At 50.7% G+C, this 19,519-nt stretch overlaps 1 protein-coding gene across 1 annotated transcript in view; it reads right to left on the minus strand.

Annotated features, from left to right (window-relative positions):
- The window catches only part of INPPL1 (inositol polyphosphate phosphatase like 1), an 89,470-nt gene extending 70,161 nt beyond the window's left edge, over positions 1 to 19,309 (minus strand). Inside the window, exon 1 of the mRNA XM_053310259.1 lies at positions 18,330 to 19,309. Within this exon, the coding sequence (XP_053166234.1) occupies positions 18,330 to 18,523 (194 nt within the window). The 5' untranslated portion in view covers positions 18,524 to 19,309. The remainder of the gene's footprint in view (positions 1 to 18,329) is intronic.
- Between the last annotated feature and the right edge of the window lie 210 nt (positions 19,310 to 19,519).

Genomic DNA, 19,519 nt, shown 5'->3' on the forward strand with positions numbered 1-19,519 from the left:
AAAAACAATTTAAAAACAATTAAAAACCATTTAAAACAAATTAAAATACTTTTTAAAAAATGCCACTACTTATAAACCCTGCCTTTAGTCTTGTTCAGAGGTTTCCAACTGTGGGTCCTATTGTGACTGGGGATGATGAGAGTTGTAGTCCAACATCACCTGGTGACCTCGAATCTTTTTCCTCCTGCTCTAAACACACCCATGCCTGAAGAAGAGTGCCTGAAGAAGAGATCTGAACAGCTCAAAAACTTGCACTTCTAGAATATTAGATATGATTTGGCCCAATAAAGTGGTCACCTAATTTGCCTGGGGCTTCTTCTTTTTTTGTGGGACCAATGTGGCTACTAAGACCTTGGCCTCCTTGGGTAGAAACCTCAAGAGTTTGTTCACTTATGCACTCATTGGGAAATTGTATAATTCATCTATTTAGTTATTAGGCTACATTATATTCAATTTAAAAAAAACACTTTTAAACAATCACAAAACAAATTCAAAACACAAAAATAGAAGCAGCAGAAGTCAAAGCAGCAGTCAAAGCAGCAGAAATATTTATTATACGTCTAGGGCTATGGGAACCAGGGAGGACTAGGTCTGGAGGGATTTATTTGCCACTCTTTAGCCTACCCAATTTAGAGTCCAACCGTGTAAAGGGGTAACTAGTCCGGCCATTACATAATGTGGTAATCTCATAAGGAAGGACTTCCCAATGTGAAGTCCCCAGATGTTGTTGGACTACAAATCCCATCATCCCCAGTCTTTGACCACTTTGGCTGGGGATGATGGGAGTTGTAGTCCAACAACAACAACTGGGGTCCAGGCTGGAAACCCTTGTCTTAAGTCAAGCCAGGTCTCCTGCTTAGCCAGGATACTTAACCGAAGTTTGATGCTGATCAGCAAACCCCAACTCAGCTGGAATGTTTAGCAAGCCCAAACAAAGCAGCATGTGACCCCAAAAGTGCTACAACTAAAGCAGAAGTGCTTTACAACGTGGCAGAAGGTGATGGAACACAACTCCCAGGACGCCTGCAGTCGATAGCAGTCTGGGTCTTGCATCCCAGGGCCCTCTACAACACTGCCAGCACATCTGGGGGGACATCATGCAGCTGTGTCTTCAGGACAGTCAGTAATCTAGGGCCTGTCCTGACCCAGAGGTTTTGCCAGCTGCACAGAAGGGCATGGAGCTCCAGGTAGGGTTGGAAGCAAGATCCAGCCATCTCCCTCCCACCGCCCAGCCTCACCACAGGACTATGAGCAGCTGCCAAGGAGACAGCAGCGGTTGGGTGCTCTCTGTGGGAAGCCTGGGTGAGATCCCTGAAACTCAAATGCAACACATTCTCCTTGCAGGACAAAAGCTCCAGGGCATCGCCAAGGCTTCAGCCAGGCACGTTTTCGGTGACACCCAGGGCAACTCAAGTGGGTTGTCAAAACAGCAGGGAAATGGCTTTTCCAGCCACAACCACCAGGATGTCCCCGCAACGCCCAAAGGCCAGTGCATCAGGAACTTCTGAGGGTTTTTTTAAAGTGTGTTTTTTTAAAAAGAAAATTTAAAAATAGTTAGATGTACTAAGGCATTAATTTTGTGTCTCAGCTGACTGAAGTATTCTCTCCACTGCCTCTCCTCCTCAACCAAATGGACTGTTAGTTATCCTTGCAAGAGCAGACACAGAACAACCACAGCAATGTTCCAGTTGCAAAATGAGAAGCTCATACATAACAGCTGCCGGCTTCGTATGCCTTTCATGACCTGGGTTTTGGGAAATGATTTGCATACAGTGTCACCACATGCACGATGACCCTACAGGTATTTACGTATGAGTAAGTCAGAACATGGAGCCACCTAACGGTGCAGCGGGGAAATGACTTGACTAGCAAGCCGGTTCAAATCCCTGCTGGTCTGTTTCCCAGGCTATGGGAAACATCTATATTGGGCTGGGCAGCAGCGATAGAGGAAGGTGCTGAAAGGCATCCTCTCATACTACGCAGGAGATGGCAACGGCAAACCCCTCCTGTATTCTTCCAAAGACAACCACAGGGCTCTGTGGGCACCAGGAGTTGACGCCGACTCAATGGCACAACTTTACCTTTAAGTCATGACATAAGAGCAGCCCTGCCGAATTAGGCCAAAGGGGCCCACCATCCCATTTCCCAGGGTGGTCCACCAGATGCTATTAGACGCCATTTGGACCTTTCAGGTCAGTTCCCAATTGGACAAACTGCTCCCAACAAGGTCTCTGGGAAGCCCACAAGCAGGAGGTGAAGGCATGCCTCCTCTCCTGCCATTGCTCCCCTGCAACTGGGATTTTAAAAAATTATTATTATTATTATTTTACATTTTATATCCCGCTCTTCCTCCAAGGAGCCCAGAGCAGTGTACGACATACTTAGGTTTCTCCTCACAACAACCCTGTGAAGTAGATTAGGCTGAGAGAGAAGTGACTGGCCCAGAGTCACCCAGCTAGTTTCATGGCTGAATGGGGATTTGAATTCGGGTCTCCCCAATCCTAGTCCAGCATTCTAACCACTACACCACGCTGGCTCTCACGCTGCCCCCTGCCTGGAGGTAGCATAGCTGGCCATTCCCAAATGACATACTCCAACAATACTGTTGCTGCTCTGCAGAGAGAACAACATTTACTTCCAAAAGGGAAGTTTTATGAGATCACCCTGTCTCTCTGTGTGTTCGTCCGAATAACATTTGCACTTACAGTCAGATTCCAATCAAGTCTGCAGGTTTTGGTTTTGGCTGACCCGTCATTTTATTTCAAGATAGCAGCCAAAGCCTAGCCGGCTCCCTCTGTAACCCATGTGCAGAGAGAGAGAAACCAAATTCACAGCACATGCTAAGGGCTTCTACGAAAGAGTCGGCAGGTTAAAAGCAGCAGAACGTAGGCTCCAGTCCTTCCACTTAGAACTACTTGTTTTCCATTCAACCACAAAAGGCTTGCCGCACAAGCCCAAAGCTGCCCATTGAAGCCACTCTGAAGTCTCGTCTCTGGCTTTACTTCGTCTCTGCCCAAGACGATCTGCTGCACCCCGCATCAAACATGACCGGATCATGCGGCCAATCCCAGTATCAAAACCCAGCAGAAAGAATGGACCATCCTTGGAAGAAGCTTGCGTTGTGCCTCTGAACTTGCTGCCTCATAAAATCAGGGCAGGCCCTCAGATCAGGGACTCCGCACAAAACACAGCGGGTGGACTCTTCGGAGGGCAGGGAATCCTTTCCTTTGGGCACTCTGAAAGGGCAAGAACAGAGCGGGCCTCCAACATAAATTCAGAAAAAAGTGTGACCCTGAGAGATCAGATATTTGAGAAACAAGCTGTGCAACATTGGAGGAGACTAATAAACGTGTGCTGGATGCCTGCCTCGTTACTACTGATAGTTTAATAATACAAATAAAACCACCACAAAAGTAATATCCATCCCATTTCCCCTTCGTCTCAGCAAAAGTAAATAGGAACATAGACATCTGCCTTATACAGATTCTGACCACTGGTCCATCTAGCTCAGTACTGTCTATACCGACGGGCAGCGGCTTCTTCAGGGTTGCAGGCAGGAGTCTCTCCCAGCCCTACCTGGAGATGCTGCCACAAACTGAATCGGGGGCCTCTTGCATGCCAAGCAGAGCCTCTCCCGCTGAGCTACAGCACCATTCCATGTAATAAAAATCCAGTTGCATTTGCATGGGATACATTCCTAGAGGATCGGGTCCAGCTCCCTTAGGCTGCCCCCATCTGTCAGGCTCAGCACTGGCAAACATTTTAGAGCACTGTTTTCAAAACAGACCGAAAATAAACGACACACAAAGCTCTATCTATAAATAACAGACCGCTAAAATAAACCCACATTTATCTGTTACCACTAAACGGGAGCCTTAAATAAAAGTGGGCTGGTTGGTTGCAAGACGTTGTCCAGACCTGGACCTTGGCAAGAGCTTCAGTGTTAGCAGGGAACACCACAGACAGTGGCAGGAGGAATTTTCTTGTGGGGAGAGAGAGAGGGAATGTCTTTCCCCCCAAGAGATGTCAGGCCTCGGGTCAGTTTTGCAGCCCAGGGCATCACACAGTCAGGATAGGACGACTGAGGAGTTTTGCTCAGTTTCCTTTCCGAGGTATTTCCCACCCAGGGGCGCACTCTTGATTGCAACTTCACTTTCCCAACCGTGGCTGAGTCCTGGAAACAGGTTCTGGGTTCAAGTTCAGCTCTGACAAACACACAGTGAAAGACAAGCGTAAACATCTTCTTGAAGGCAGGCCTTCCAAAAGTCAGCCACACGATCAGGGGAGGCAGCAACACAGATGCCAGCTGCTGCTGCCCAAGAAACCCCCCCAATTGCCAGCTTCTCTTAATCACCACACCAGATCTAACTCTTAATCTCAGGAAATGAAATTTTCACAAGGAGGTCAACGCCCCTGATGCCTTCCCTCTACACCACATACGGGGGTGGGAGAGAGAAAACAGCCACACAGAGAGAAACCTTTGGATCGCTGGGGGACAGGGAAGTTTTAATTCCATTCATTAAGATGTTATTGCCTTGGCAAAGAACAGAAAGCATTGCCAGAGGACATGGGAAGAAGAAGAGTTGGCCTCACATATCTTTATTTTCACTGGAACCTGTGAAGTAACTAGAAGCACAGTTGGAATGTATTCCAAGAAGGAGAAAAGGTACCACCAAGTCTGGGTGGATGCCAGTGTGGCTAACAAGAAAAGTCAGGGAAGCTATAATAGGAGAGACGACTTCCTTCAGAAAATGGAAGGCCTGCCCAAATGAAGAGAACAGGAAGGAACATAAACTCTGGCAAAAGAAATGCAAAGAATCAATAAAGGATGCAAAAAGAGAGTTTGATGAGCATATAGCTAGAAGTGTCAAGGGGAACAACAAAAGTGTCTTTAAATATATCAGCAGCAGAAAACCCGCCAGGGTATATTGCCTTGTCTTACTCCTTTGCTGATCCGGAACCAGTCTCTTTGACCATGTTCTGTCTGGACTGTGGCTTCTAGGGAGGAGCATGGAACCGGCTGGCCCAGTTCGGTTCGAGTCCAGACCAGACACGAAACTGACCGGGCCAGTTCAGTCCGGCACCCCCTTGAACCGCCCCCCCCCCGGCTGAAACTATCCTACTTGGGACACATGATGCGAAGACCCAGCTCCCTTGAGAAGTCCATCATGCTGGGGAAAGTGGAAGGCAAGAGAAGAAGAGGACGGCCAGCAGCAAGGTGGATGGACTTGGTGACGACAGCCATGAATGCACCACTGAGAGACCCTGAAAGGCCAAGTTGGAGCCAGATCATCCTGGAGAGAATCTACCTCTGTGGTCGCTAAGAGTTGACACCGACTTGACGGCACTTCATCCATCAATCAAACGCTAGCTGAGCCAGACCACGGGCAGCCCATGTCCGGCCGCCACGGCGGCCCTGCTCGCCCCGCCCCCTACGTCAGACAGACGCGGGGATTAGCCACACCCCCGCGTCTGATGTCAGACACAGGGAGCGTGGTCTGGCTCCCAAATGGGGCAGCACAGCCCCGTTTGGGAGTTAGATCCAGGCCAGCGCTGTGAATGCAACGTCAGCCATTTAACTCCTGAACAAGGCCCCGCAGCCCCGCTTGGGAGCTAAACCAGCACCCCCCGTGTCTGATGTCAGACACGGGGGGAGCGTGTCGGGGGGGCGAGGTGTGGCCCGAGGGGCGACGACCTGGGTTCTTTTAACCCTGTCGCCCAACGGTGGCTACGCCCCTGCAATCAATCCACCTTGAGACTTCTGTTATAGGCGGCATATACAGGTATTAAATAAGCAAACTCCCATCATCCCCAGCTCTAACTGGCTGCCCCTAAGACAGTCTTATGCAAACCAACTCACCAAATTTGTTCTGAAAATGTCTGAAGCCATCTTTCCTTAAAACAGGGCTTGACAAACAGGTTCCCAAGCACCAGGGAGCCCAGAAATTTAACTGTGGAACCTAGACTAGGATATTCAGAGGTAGAATTATTTAATAAAAACTTTATTCTAGGCAGCCACACTGTTGCCCTGTTACTTGTAAATAGGGGAAAGAGAAGTCCATGTACCTCCCCCTCCACAATGTGCATCACCAAATCTGGTAATTCTAGCAAATGCCATGGCCTGGCTCCTAGATCCAGAGAAAATTTGTCAAGGTATGCCTTAAAAAGTCTCAGACAGTATACAAACTTGGAAGGAAGGAAAGAAGGAAAGAAGGAAGGAAGCTGTGTACAACAGCCAGTGCAGCCTAACTATCACTCTCCTGACCAAGATGCCAGAATTAACGCTTTAAAAATTAAAATGCAGAAGAATTAACCGGTCTTGGCCTGGTGACAGAAGCTGAACAAAGATCTTGCAGGCTGGGCATGACCCATTTCCCTGCAGAGAATATTTGCAGATTTGCAATTAAAACACAGCCAAACCCATTCAAAGTCGTTAAGTACCACCATCTTTGGATCCCCAGGGACGGGTACAGGCAGCAAATATTTTAATATAATGAGAGTCAAAATCTTCCCCCAGAAATTTTGCAGTTTCTCTCACAAGACGGCAGTTCAGCTGCAAACTGCCTCAGGAGCAAGTCTCAACTGGAATTCACCAGACTTACTTCCAAGTAAACACAATTAAGACTGGCAGAGAAATGCCTCTCCAGACAGCTCCCTTCATCAGATTTCTTAGTTTGCAAATGGGGTGAGACATGCCTTAGCACAAGAACATCTATTTGTTCCTTTTTTGAAAAGAGAAAATGAGAAGGGCATTTAGCTTGAGGAAGCTAAATTACTCAAAGGCAGGTCTAGATAAGGATATGAATCTCATTTGCTCCATGACTGCTTCTTCTGCAGAAGAACCAAGAGGGTGACTGTAAGATTTAGATTGCAAACAAACAGTATTTCTGGGATCCGAAGGCACCCCTTCATCTAGGTCTGGGGTTCCCGGCCTTGGGCCTCCAGATGTTGTTATGACTGGGGATGGTGGGAGTTTTAATCCAACAATATCTGGGAACCCCCGAGTTAGTGAAGTGCCTGTCCCCTGTGCTGAGCTTCCATGCGGCAGGTGAGCTGGTCTAAGGGAGGAGAGCTGGTCTTGTGGTAGCAAGCATGAATTCTCTCCTTTGTCCCCTTTGCTAAGCAGGGTCCACCCTGGTTTACAGCTGCATGGGAGACTACAAGTGTGAGCACTATCAGTTACTCCCCTTGGGGGATGGGGCTGCTCTGGGAAGAAGAGCACCTGCCTGCTTGCCTGCAGAAGGCTCCAAGTTCCTTCCCTGGCAGCATCTCCAACGAGATAGGGCTGGCAGAGAGACTCCTGCCTGCAACCCTGGAGAAGCTGCTGCCAGCCTGTGCAGACAATACTGAGCTAGATGGACCAAGAGTCTGACTTGGTAGGAGGCAGCGTCTTCGCCTGTTCCTAGGTGCTGGCAACTCATCTGGTTTCTTAACAGGGTTCTGTACAGCCCCCTAGCAGGGTTCTTAAGACAAGCCTGCAGCCGGGTTTTCCTAGCACACAGGAGGGCGCCTGGAGGCTTGCAAGAGCAGCACAGAGCTAATTCGCTGTCTGACAACTGCATGCACAGACCAGACAGTATGATGCTCCCCCACTCTGTCCCTTATCACTGCCACACTCTGCCTTTAACGACGGCCTGGAAATGCTGAGACCGGCGGTGGGAGGTTCCCCAGGCTTGGAAGTCTGTGGGTGTCATGACCCAATCATTCTAATTACTCTAAGTGTGGTGATTAAGTGCTGTTTCCCAGAAGCAACAGCAAGGACATTCCAAGCGGATGAAGCGTCCTCTTGAAGAGAAGATCACAGGCTCTGGAGGCTGGTTGAAATGTCAGTTTCCCCGAGAAGGAAGGCGCTCCCTTTGGGACTCCCACCCACTCTTCCCCACTTCTGGATTATTACACACAGGCACACCTCGTGGCTGCACAGAAATGTTTGAAAACAGTCTCTCACATGAGAGGCAGAGAACACAACACAACTTTGCCTTCGGTTGTTAATTAATGCAGAATAACTAACACCCTCTGGTTCCATACTTACTAAAACATTTGAATATCACTTTTCCAAATGTTTCTGCTTTTCCAAGAGATTTCTGCTTGCATGCAGAAGGTTCCAAGTTCCCTCCCTGGCATCATCATCAAGATAGGGCTGAGAGCAAAACCCCTGCCTGCCACCTTGGAGAAGCTGCTGCCAGTCTGTGAGGACAATACTGAGGAAGATGGACTCAGTATAAGGCAGCTTCCTATGTTCCTATATATACACAAAAACTGAAAGCTTGGTATATCTGATTAGAAGCCCATATGATTTGAAACAGCAGGCAAAAAAAAATTATTTTTACCACTTTTTAACCACATCAATAGTGAACCCAGAGAATTTAAAGGATGTTAAAGGTTAAAGTGTTGCCACTAATCCACAGCAAGCAATCTTGCACAGAACCGGCATAAACACAGTGGTCAAGAGGATAAGCCAAGAAACCCTGGGTACAATTATCTCAATTCAGTTACCCTGAACTCACTGGTCAGAGGTTCCCAACCTTAGGTCCTCAGGATGTTCTTGGACAAACTCCCTTCATCCCAGCCCCAAAGGCCTTTAGCTAGAGCTGGTGGGAGTTGCAGTCCAACAACATCTGGGAACTCCGGTCGAGAACCTCTGACCTAGGTGATCCCAGGCAAGCTGCTCTCGCTCTCTCTGCCTTAAGCTGCAATATGGAGAGAACAATAGTAGGAACATAGGAAGTGGCCTTATGCAGTGTCAGACCCTTCGTCCCTCTAGCTCAGTCTTGTAGCAGGTTTCAGGTTTCTGAAACCTCTCCCAGGTTTCAGCCTTACATGGAGACGCTGCCACGGAGAGAACCTGGGAGCTTCTGCTTCTGCATGCAAAGCAGATGCTCTACCACTGAGCTACAGCCCCATCCCCCACGGGGAATATCGTACAGCAGAGAGTGCTCACATGTAGTCACCCATCCAAATACAAATCAAGATGACCCTGCTTAGCAAAGGGGACAATTCATGCTTGCTACCACAAAGCTGAGCTGTCGGTGAATGACCAGGAGAGGGATCTTGGGGTCGTGGTGGACAGCATGTTAAAAAGTGTCAACTCAATGTGCAGCAGCTGTGAAAAAGGCCAATTCCATGCTAGGGATCATTAGAAAGGGGACTGAAAATAAAACAGATAATATTATAATGCCCTTATACAAAACTATGGTGTGGCCACACCTGGAGTACTGCGCACAATTCTGGTCACCACATCTAAAGAAGGATATTGCAGAATTGTAGAACTGGAAAAGGTGCAGAAGAGCCAGGGGTAGTGGTTAGAGTGCTGGACTAGGACTGGGGAGACCCGAGTTCAAATCCCCATTCAGCCATGATACTAGCTGGTTGACACTGGGCCAGTCACTTCTCTCTCAGTCTAATCTACTTCATAGGGTTGTTGTGAGGAGAAACTCAAGTATGTAGTTCACCGCTCGGGGCTCCTTGGAGGAAGAGTGAGATATAAATGTTAAAAAAATAAAAAATAAAATAAAATAAAGAAGGCAACCACAATGATCAGGGGCCTAGAGCACTTTCCTTATGAGGCAGGGCTACAACACCTGGGGCTCTTTAGTTTAGAAAAAAGACGACTGTGGGGAGACATGATAGAGGTCTATAAAATCATGCATGGGATGGAGAAAGTGGAGAGAGAGAAATTCTTCTCCCTCTCACATCACACTAGAATCAGGGGTCATCCCATGAAATTGACTGCCGGGAAATTTAGGACTAACAAACGGAAGTACTTTTTCACACAAGACATAATCAACTTGTGGAATTCTCTGCCACAAGATGTGGTGACAGCCAACAACCTGGATGGCTTTAAGAGGGGTTTGGATAACTTCATGGAAGAGAGATCTATCAATGGCTACTAGTCAGAGGGCTATAGGCCACCTCCAGCCTCAAAGGCAGGATGCCTCTGAGTACCAGTTGCAGGGGAGTAACAGCAGGAGAGAGGGCATGCCCTTAACTCCTGCCTGTACATAAGAACATAAGAACAGCCCTGCTGGATCAGGCCCAAGGCCCATCTAGTCCAGCATCCCGTTTCACACAGTGGCCCACCAGATGCCGCTGGAAACCACAGGCAGGAGTTGAGGGCATGCCCTCTCTCCTGCTGTTACTCCCCCGCAATTGGTACCCAGAGGCATCCCGCCCCCGAGGCTGGAGGTGGCCTACAGCCCTCCGACTAGTAGCCGTCAATAGACCTCTCCTCCATGAAGTTATCCAAACCCCCTCTTAAAGCCACCCAGGTTGTTGGCTGTCACCACATCTTGTGGCAGAGAATTCCACAAGTGGATTATGCGTTGTATGAAAAGGTACTTCCATTTGCTGGTCCTAGATTTCCTGGCAATCAATTTCATGGGATGACCCCTGGTTCTAGTGTTATGGGAGAGGGAGAAGAACTTTTCTCTATCCACTTTCTCTGCTCCATGCATGATTTGATAGCCCTCTATCATGTCTCCCCGCAGTCGTCTTTTTCCTAAACTAAAAAGCCCCAGGTTTTGTAGCCTTGCCTCATAAGAAAGGTGCTCTAGGCCCCTGATCATCTTGGTTGCCCTCTTCTGCACCTTTTCCCAGTTCTACAATGTCCTTTTTAAGATGTGCTGACCAGAATTGTACGCAGTACTCCAAGTGTGGTCGCACCATAGTTTTGTATAAGGGCATTATAATGTTAGCCATTTTATTTTCAATCCCCAATTTTCAGTGAAAATCAATTTGGTATCTGGTGGGCCACTGCATGAAACAGGATGCTGGACTAGATGGGCTTCCTTGAGCCTGTTCCAGAAGGACTATTCTTATGTTCTAAAACCAGCTCTCCACCTCAGTACTAACCTACCTTACAGTGTTGTGAGCTACAATTACTGAAATGAAGCCTGTACCTTTACATGCCCTCATAGAAGCTGCATGCAACCTTCTACTAAGAATACATTCACAGAGAAGTTAGAATGTCTGTGAAGATTCCATGACATCAGAACTTTTCTACCAGTGGCTGCAGCACAACTCTGTCAAGTGACCAGGGGGGAAAAAGAAAAGAAAAAAACTTGTTAGGGTTTGAAGTGGAAGGCTGTTTTGGGACCGAATACCAGAAAAGCTAAGGGCTTCCCCCTAGACCTACTCAATGTCGTTGGGCTCCAGCCCTGGCTTTACACCCAGACTCACTCAAAGCTCCTACGGAGGCCTGTAAAGGTCGTACACCCAGCCCCTTACCCCCAGCTTCCTACTCTGAGCAGGAGATTTGGAGTAGAAACCCTCCAGGGTTTCTTCCAACTCTATTCTCCTAGGATTCTATAACTCTGTCCAGATCCAGATTAACCCCCCTCAAGAGTTGGCAACCCCACAGAGAACACAGCCAAGACGGAGCCGATTTTATACACCATTTAGATGTTTATTCCACCATAGTTCTGGCCAGAAGACCATCTTGATTAAAAAAAAAAAAAATCCTCAAAGCAAACACTGTCTAAACTATTTCTGTTGCATCAGCATAGCACAGAACATAACATCTGAACTAAAAACCAGCCGACGCACCAAGGAAGGCAAGAGACGAGGCATTCCTGCCAGTGCTGCCACCAGCTCTCGCAGCTATTCTCATCCTGAGGTTCTCCAGTGGCTCTTGGACTACAACTCCCATCAACAAAAATTCCCAAAGCAGTTTACATAGATAAATAATTAATTTAATTTAATTTAGAGAAGACAGAGGTACTTATTGTGCAGGGTCAGAACTCGGGAGATGATTTTGATCTGCCTGTTCTGGATGGGGTCACACTTCCCCAGAAGGAACAGGTACGCAGTCTGGAGGGGCTTCTGGACACAAAACTCTCCCTGGTGTCCCAGGTTGAGGCGGTGGCCAGAGGTGCCTTTTATCAGCTGCGGCTGATACGCCAGCTGCAGCCATCTCTTGAGATAAATGACCTCAGAATGGTAGTACATCTGCTGGTCACCTCCAGACTTGACTACTGCAATGCACTCTACGTGGGGCTGCCTTTATACGCAGTCCGGAAACTGCAGTTGGTGCATAATGCAGCGGCCAGATTGGTCTCTGGGTCATCTCGGAGAGACCATAATACTCCTGTGTTGAAATAACTATACTGGCTGCCGAGAAGTTCCCGGGCAAAATACAAGGTGCTGGTTATAACCTATAAAGCCCTAAACAGCCTGGGCCCTGGGTATTTAGGAGAACGTCTTCTTCGCTATGAACCACACCGCCTATTGAGATAATCAGGAGAGGTTCATCTGCAGTTGTCACCGGCTGGTCTGATGGCTACTCAGGGATGAGCCTTCTCCATTGCTGCCCCGAGGCTTTGGAACGCGCTCCCTGCTGAAATAAGAGCCTCTCCATCTTTAAAAGGCAGTAAAGACACATTTGTTCACCCAGGCTTTTAATTAGATACTGTTTTAATAGCTTGATGGTTTTTAATAGGTTTAACGTTGTTTTAAATTTTAAATTGTTGTAATGTTTTAACCTTTTTACTTCTTGTTTTTATTGTTTTGTTGTAAACTGCCCAGAGACGTGTGTTTTGAGCAGTAGACAAATATGTTAAATAAATAGATGTAAATAAATAAATATTGTCAAAAATTACAGGGGTCTATCCTGCACAGACTATCATGCAGATTAAAGGGGCTACAAACACACGTTTAAAAATAAGTATTTAAAAGCTGAACTATCGGAGGAGATTGCTCAAGAGGTTCCCTTTCTGGACATATTTAGTCTGGGGGGGTGTCAGACTTCCCCACAGGCACCCCAGATCCTGGCCCTGCACATGCTGCAGCCCCACTAAATGTGTGATTGCCCAACGACATGAGAAGCGGCAGGTGAGGCTTAGATGGCAGAGTCTGGCCTATGTCAAGGAGGCGATTCCATTCAGATTTCTCTTTCAGCACGTCCCAAAACCTCCACTCATTTTATCCCCCGAAACAGCCACCACCAGTCCAGTCTCTAGTGGAAGGGAGTTCCACAGGTGCAGGGCTCTTGAAATGCCTTCTAAAGATACTTTTGATGGCTGATTATTGTCTGGCATAAGGAACGATTAATTTCTGCACACAGGTGCCACTTTCCCATGGGAAACCTACAAGAATAAGAGGTGCTCCTTAGAAACCATCCATATGAAAAGAATAAAAACCTACTAGCAGACAGAACCTTACAGGCTAGCACTGAGACAGGCAACACTCCTTTGCTAAACACATCAAAAGCTGCATGCCTAAAAACAGAGCATTTTGCAGGCAGCAAAGGTGTCCTCTGGGAAGGGCAGTTCACACACAGGGTGCTAGCACCAAGAAGGTCCTGCCCAAATCACTGCCTGCCTGGCCTCAGAGTGCAGGGGCTCCAGGAATGGAGCCTTGGGTAGGGATACCAAAGAACAGGGACATAGGAAGCTGCCATATACTGAGTCAGACCCTTGGTCCATCTAGCTCAGGATTGCCTACACAGACTGGCAGTGGCTTCTCCAAGGCTGCAGGCAGGAGTCTCTCTCAGCCTTATCTTGGAGATGCTGCCAGGGAGGGAACCTGGAACCTTCTGCATGCAAGAACAACAACAAATGTTTATATACCGCTTTTCGACAAAAGTTTCCAAAGCAGTTTACATAGAGAAATAATACATAAATAAGGTGGCTCCATAAGACAGACACCAGCAACAGCCACTGGATGGATGCTGTGCTGGGGTTGGATAGGTCCAGTTACTCTTCCCCTTCTAAATATCAGAGAATCGCCACATTAAAAGGGTATCTCTTTGTGCAAGGACCACATGGGAGCAGGTGGCCCTATTGATTACACCAGGCTGGGCAGACTCAGGCTTGCAAAATCTGCTTGATTTTCTTCCAAAATCCACCAACCAGAGCCAGTTGCAAAATGGTGGCACAGCCCGTGATCTACAGCAGGGATTCTCAATGTTGGGCCCCCCAGATGTTATTGGACTTCAACTCCCATAATCCCCAGCCCCAGTGGCCTTTGGTTAGGGGTTATGGGAGTTGAAGTCCAATAACATCCGGGGACCCAACGCTGAGAATCCCTGATCTACAGCACCCCATGAGTTGGGACAAGCACCCTAAATCTAGATCGGAGTTAGAATCCAAGATTCTAGCACAAAACTCCAACTCTGATCAGGACAGATCTGGACAGGTCTGCACAAACCCATTTAACAGATAAGAAAGACTGAAGCCAAAATAAAAACAATTCACACAAGGCCAGTCAAGGCACAGACTTTTCTTCCTAGTTGCAGTTTTAAGGTGAGGCACGTTCGTGTGTCAACGCTCGCAAGCTAGCAGTCCCTTTTCCTAGTTGAGCAGCAGCGATGGCCCGAGACAAAACTTATTCACAAGTGAGCAGGCACAGGACTGCAGCTCTGGGTGGCTGCTGGCTATTGTTCAGTAACTGGGGAGCCCTGTTGATCTGCTGCAAGTCACAGCGAACCCTGCCCTGCAGCACGCTGGCTCTCCCTCAAGGGTTCCTTTCATCCACCGCATAAAATACTGCTGCTCCATATTCTATCGCAACCTCCGTTTAGCTCCAGATTCAGTTCCAAGACAAGAACGACATCTTCCGCTGGCAGCGCTGTTCTGAGCACAATGGGCTTTAGCAGGGATTAGTGGAGAATACAGCGGCTTGTTTGGTGTTGGATGTCAAGAGCAGACAGTTGGCCCATCCAGCCGGTCCATCTGTGCCAGCTGCCAGGGATTTCCTCCAAGGTCTCCGGCTGGGGTTTGTCCCAGTTCTGCTACCCGAAATGCGTTTGAACTGGAGATGCTGGAGATTGAGCCCCAGGCCTCCTGCACAGAAAGCCCTGTCCGAGTGCATTCCTCTGGCCGTTGTGGCCCAAGAGAGCCAGCAGGACTCAGTCTCCGGCCACAGTGGTGGAGCTGCTTCTTTGAGGAAGCGCAAGCCCCTCAGTCCTCCACCTACGGAGAGGGTTTGGAGGAAGAGACGGCTGGTGCAGCTCTGCTGGGCAGACAAAACTGCCTTCTGTGGAGTCAAACCATCCATCTGTCTAGCTCAGGGGTTCCAAACCTTGGCCCCCCAGACTGCAGCTGCCACCATCCCCAGCCACAAGGGAGGGTGGCTGAGGGTGGGAGGTGCAGGCCGGCAGCATCTGAGGACCCCTGGCGGGCTGGCTGGTTGGGGGGGGGGGCTCTGTGCCAGCTCCCCAGACACAGAAGCCATCCAGGTTGTCGGTTGCTGAACTGCTCCCCAGTTCTTTTAGCTGGAGGCACAAGGGGATGGACCTTCCGCAGGCAAAGCAGGGAGCCAACCACTGAGTGATGGTCCCCTCCTCCCAAAACGAGCAAGCAGGGCACAACTCAAGGTGCTGGTGTTTCCTTTTTAAAAGTCCTTTACAGCTTAGGGCCAAGTTACCTGGAGGACTGAGTCTCTATTGGAATCTGCCCACCCCAAGATATTTCAGAAACACTCTGGCTCGTCCTGCCACTTTCTGAAATCTGATAGGTAGGAAGGTGTGAGGAAGCCTTTTTGGTGGTAGCCCCCTTCTCTCTGGATTCCCTGCCCCCCCCCCCCCGTGTTCCCTCTCACAGGAATTCCCAGATGCTGTTGACTACAGCTCCCAGAATCCCCAGCCAAAGGCCACTGCAGCTGGGGATGCTGGGAGTTGTAGTCAACAACATCTGGGAATCCCTGTTAAGAGGGAACTCTGCTGCCACCTTCTCTTCAGGGGGCACTTTAAAAAAGAATGTGAAGACATCCCTCTTCCAGCCAACCTTCCCCCAGACCCTCCTGCTGGTTTTTCGTGGCTTCCCCCTCTCCTTTCTCTTATGGTTTTTTAGTGTTCAGGGTTGTTTTTTGTGTGTTGCTGTCTTGCTTTTTAAAACCCTGTTATCCGCGTTGAGTCTGCAGAGAAAGGAAAGCTAAACAATTTGTTGGGTTTTTTAAAAAGGTACACAGTGCAGCACCACAGAGGCTGCATCCTGCAAACTGCTGAACCTGGGCCTGGCCCCACCATGGCAGGGGCAGGGAAAGTGGCTATGGCAGCAGCATGTGGGGATGGAAGGAGTGGGGTGGGGGGAGGACAAGCATGGAGCAGCAGCATCAACCCGCTCCCAAGGCTGCTGCATGCAAATGACATTCATTCTACAAATAGTTAAATGTTCCCAATATACATCCAAACATGCAAATTAACAGCAGCCTTCTCCTTCATTATCTGTCTGTGTAGCCCACTGCTACACAAACACTCGTCCCAATTTAAACCACTCACTGTATGCACAGCAGGGTGTGACATGCACCAAGCAGGTTTACTTCCCATCTACAGTACACAAAGTTTAGAACCACTCTCACTTTCCCCCCTAGATGTTTTGCAGGAGCAAGACCTGGCCTGCACGTTCTTTAAGATAGGGGGTCAGTGACTAGAAGCTCCTGGCCAAATCTGTCCAGCTGCTAGCCCAAACCTCGCTTGGCCTGCCACCCTCATTCTTCCCTCTGCAGCAGCCCTCCAATGCAGCTAGTTACTAGCTGGGGCTTGAAGGCTATGGAGCGTCTTCCTGCCTTCCCTGCCTTAGGAGGAGCAGTGGGTGCTCCAGCACACCAACACAAAAGCAGCACTTCCACCCCCTTCCTCCACTGGAACATGTCAGGCCTGCCAACCCCGTCTGTCTCATCAGACTGCGGAGCACCTGCTTCTTCCTCTCTATTGCAGCATCTAGTGTTTACTTACAGGTCTGCAACACTGGTTGACCTTTGATTCTCCCGCTACACACACACACACACACACACACACACACACACACACACAACATGCAAATGCAGTATTGTAAGGACTGAATAACTGCTAATGGCAGGTCACGGCTGTTCCGCCTGGTGTCCCGGCACAAGAGCTTCCCCAAAATGCCACCAATTCCACAGAACCGGAGGACCCCAAGTCACCACCAACAGCATTGGGAGTGCATTTCAAAGAGATCAAGATCTAGGATGGAAAAGGCCCCACCTGGACGCTCTTGTCCCCCAGCAGACAACCCATATCAGGCTTGCCAGGCCCCTCTATCTGACTGCCCCCCACCACCATCACTCCCGCACCAGTCTCTGCAGCTTGCGGTCCCCATCACACTCCAGTCCCAACCACCGGGGCTAGTCTCTTTGCCAAGTCACGCATCTGTCAGCATATGCCTTATCACCGGGAAATGAAGGAAGGGGCACAGTGAGATCTGTGGCCACCAGCTCCACAAGGCTGGTAAAAATGTCAGGGAGCAGCTCATGGAGGTGGGCAAAGCTGGTCTGCTCAGTAGTTCTGTGGCGTTTCACTAGCACGGCCACCTGTGCATGTTTCCAATTGCCCTTTGGAGACAAGGAAACATCTTTCCAAACTTGTTTACATAGCAAGAGGAAGGAGAACATCTTTGTTGAAAAGCAATATGTAAATAATTTTAGTATAACAACAACATTATCTGCATATATGCAGAATTATGGTCCAGCAGATGCTACTACGGTAGGAGATTCCCGTCTACTGTCTGGATGCTTTCCCTTATTTTCTCAAGGGCTGGCCAACCTGAGACCCTAGACTACAACTCCCATCACCCCCAGCTACAATGTGTTATTACCCTCCAGCTCATCAACAGCCTTCTTAAAATGCGGGATCCATGGACACAGTATTCTAAGTTAGGTCTGACCAGTGCAGAATAGAGCAGAACTACCAATGCATTTCCAGGCTATTCTCTGCAGATTAAAATGCTCACTGAATAGATCTGATCACATCCGATTTCACTATTTGATTGGTGAAATATATCAGGATTTGATATTTGGTATATCTGGATTGGACTATCAGGATTTGATATCTGGCAGGTTCAATTTGGCAGCTGATCATCTGGCCACATGCAATAGCTGACGTGCAGCAGGATTTCACACTTAACTGCATGCCACAGAGGACATGCAAAGGCTTCTCCAACTCGAGGGGCAGCATTTCGAACCCCGGGCTTTGGAAGGGAGACTTTTGACTCAGGTTCGTCTCTCAGCGGCAAGACTGAAGCGCACGGAAGGCCCCTGCAGAAGGCGACTCCATTCAGTAGTCCCAGCTCAACTGCCTCCGAAGCTAGCTAGCCTGCCTGCCTGCCTCTCGTCTGTAGGGCAGCGCGCGCGGGCAGGGACCGACTCACTCACACAAGCCCACCACGAAGCTGCCGCACACGGGGGAAGCCTGGGAGGCAAATTCTGGCGAAGAAGCGCTCTGTGTGGCCCGCGTCGCGAACGGACACGGCCAGCCGAGCGAGAGGAAGGGCTTGCGGCGGCGGCCCCCCAACGCCCGACGGCAGCAGCGCGGGAGCAAGCGCAGCCCCTCGCTGGGGCAAGCAGGGCAGGGAGGCAGGGAGGGAGCCACTCACAGGACACACAGGGCGTAGGCGCCGGCCACGCTCTCGCTGTCGCGCACCAAGAAGCTGCCGTCCCGGCCGGCTCTGGCGAGCAGTTCTTCGGCCGCAGCCCGGCTGAGATCCTTGTGGTACCAGAGCGGGGCCGGGCTGGCCGGAGGCGACCCTCCCGAGGCCACCGCGCCGCCGCCGCCGCCGCCACAAGCCATGTCCGCCGCAGTCGCGACTCCGTCCAGGCGCGCCTCTAGCACCCTCCTCCTCCGGTCACGTCCGCCGAGCTCCCGCAGCCAGGCGCAGGGAGGACCTTCCTTCGCATCCCGCGGCCCGGAGCCCGAGCGGGGCCGCCGCCGCCGCCGCGCAGTTCTCCGCTGCCCTCAAGTCATGCCCAGGCGAGGCGCGGCGCGGCGGCTCCTCCTCCTCCTCGGCAGCCCGCGGAGAAAGGCAGGAGCCTCCGCCGCACTCCGGGCGCGGAGAAAGTTGGCAGTCGAGGCGGGGCTGCGCGGCCCGACGAGACGGGGCGGGAGAGGCGGTTCCCGGCCGCACCGCTCGGAGAGCGAGGCTGCTGCAGCCGGCCCGCCGCGGCTCTGCTCCCGGGGAGGGGAGAAGGAGGCTCCTTCGCCGACGAGCAGGCAGGGAGGGGAAGGGAGGAGACCCCCCTCCGGCTCCTCCGCCGCCGCCGCCTTCCAGCAGGCAGGCGAGGAGTGAGTCGCCGGCTCCTCCGGAGAGCTGGCCGGGCGGGTGTCCCGGCCGGGCGCGGCGGGCTCGCCTTCCCCAAGCGGCGCCCCGGCGGCCACCACGGCTAGTGCGCCGCCCGAAGCTCCTTCGCGTGCTGTGAGCTCCCGGCCCCGCGAGCGGAGTTAGCGCCTTGGCGGCGGGCGGGGGCGCTGTCCCCCCCGCAGCTGCGCGCCGCCCCCGCGGCTCCAGTCCAGGCTCCGGCCCGCCTCCGCCGCCGTCCGGCTTCCCCGCCGCGGCTCTCCTCCTCCGCTCGGGGGCTGGGCTCCGGCGGCGCCTCCTCCTCCTCGCGGGCTTCCTGCTCAGTGGAGTCCCCCCGTGCCCCACTGAGCATGCTTGGCGGGAGGGGAGGGAATCCCCCAGGCGGCCGCTCCCCTTGCTTGCCAGAAAAACGTCGCTGGTGGCGGCGGAATCGAGTCCTCCTAAAGAGACGGTTCCGAGGGCGGCGGCGGCGGCAGCCCTCTCCTCCCGAG

This window comes from Hemicordylus capensis, chromosome 3, assembly GCF_027244095.1.
Source record: "Hemicordylus capensis ecotype Gifberg chromosome 3, rHemCap1.1.pri, whole genome shotgun sequence".
Lineage (NCBI taxonomy): Eukaryota > Metazoa > Chordata > Lepidosauria > Squamata > Cordylidae > Hemicordylus > Hemicordylus capensis.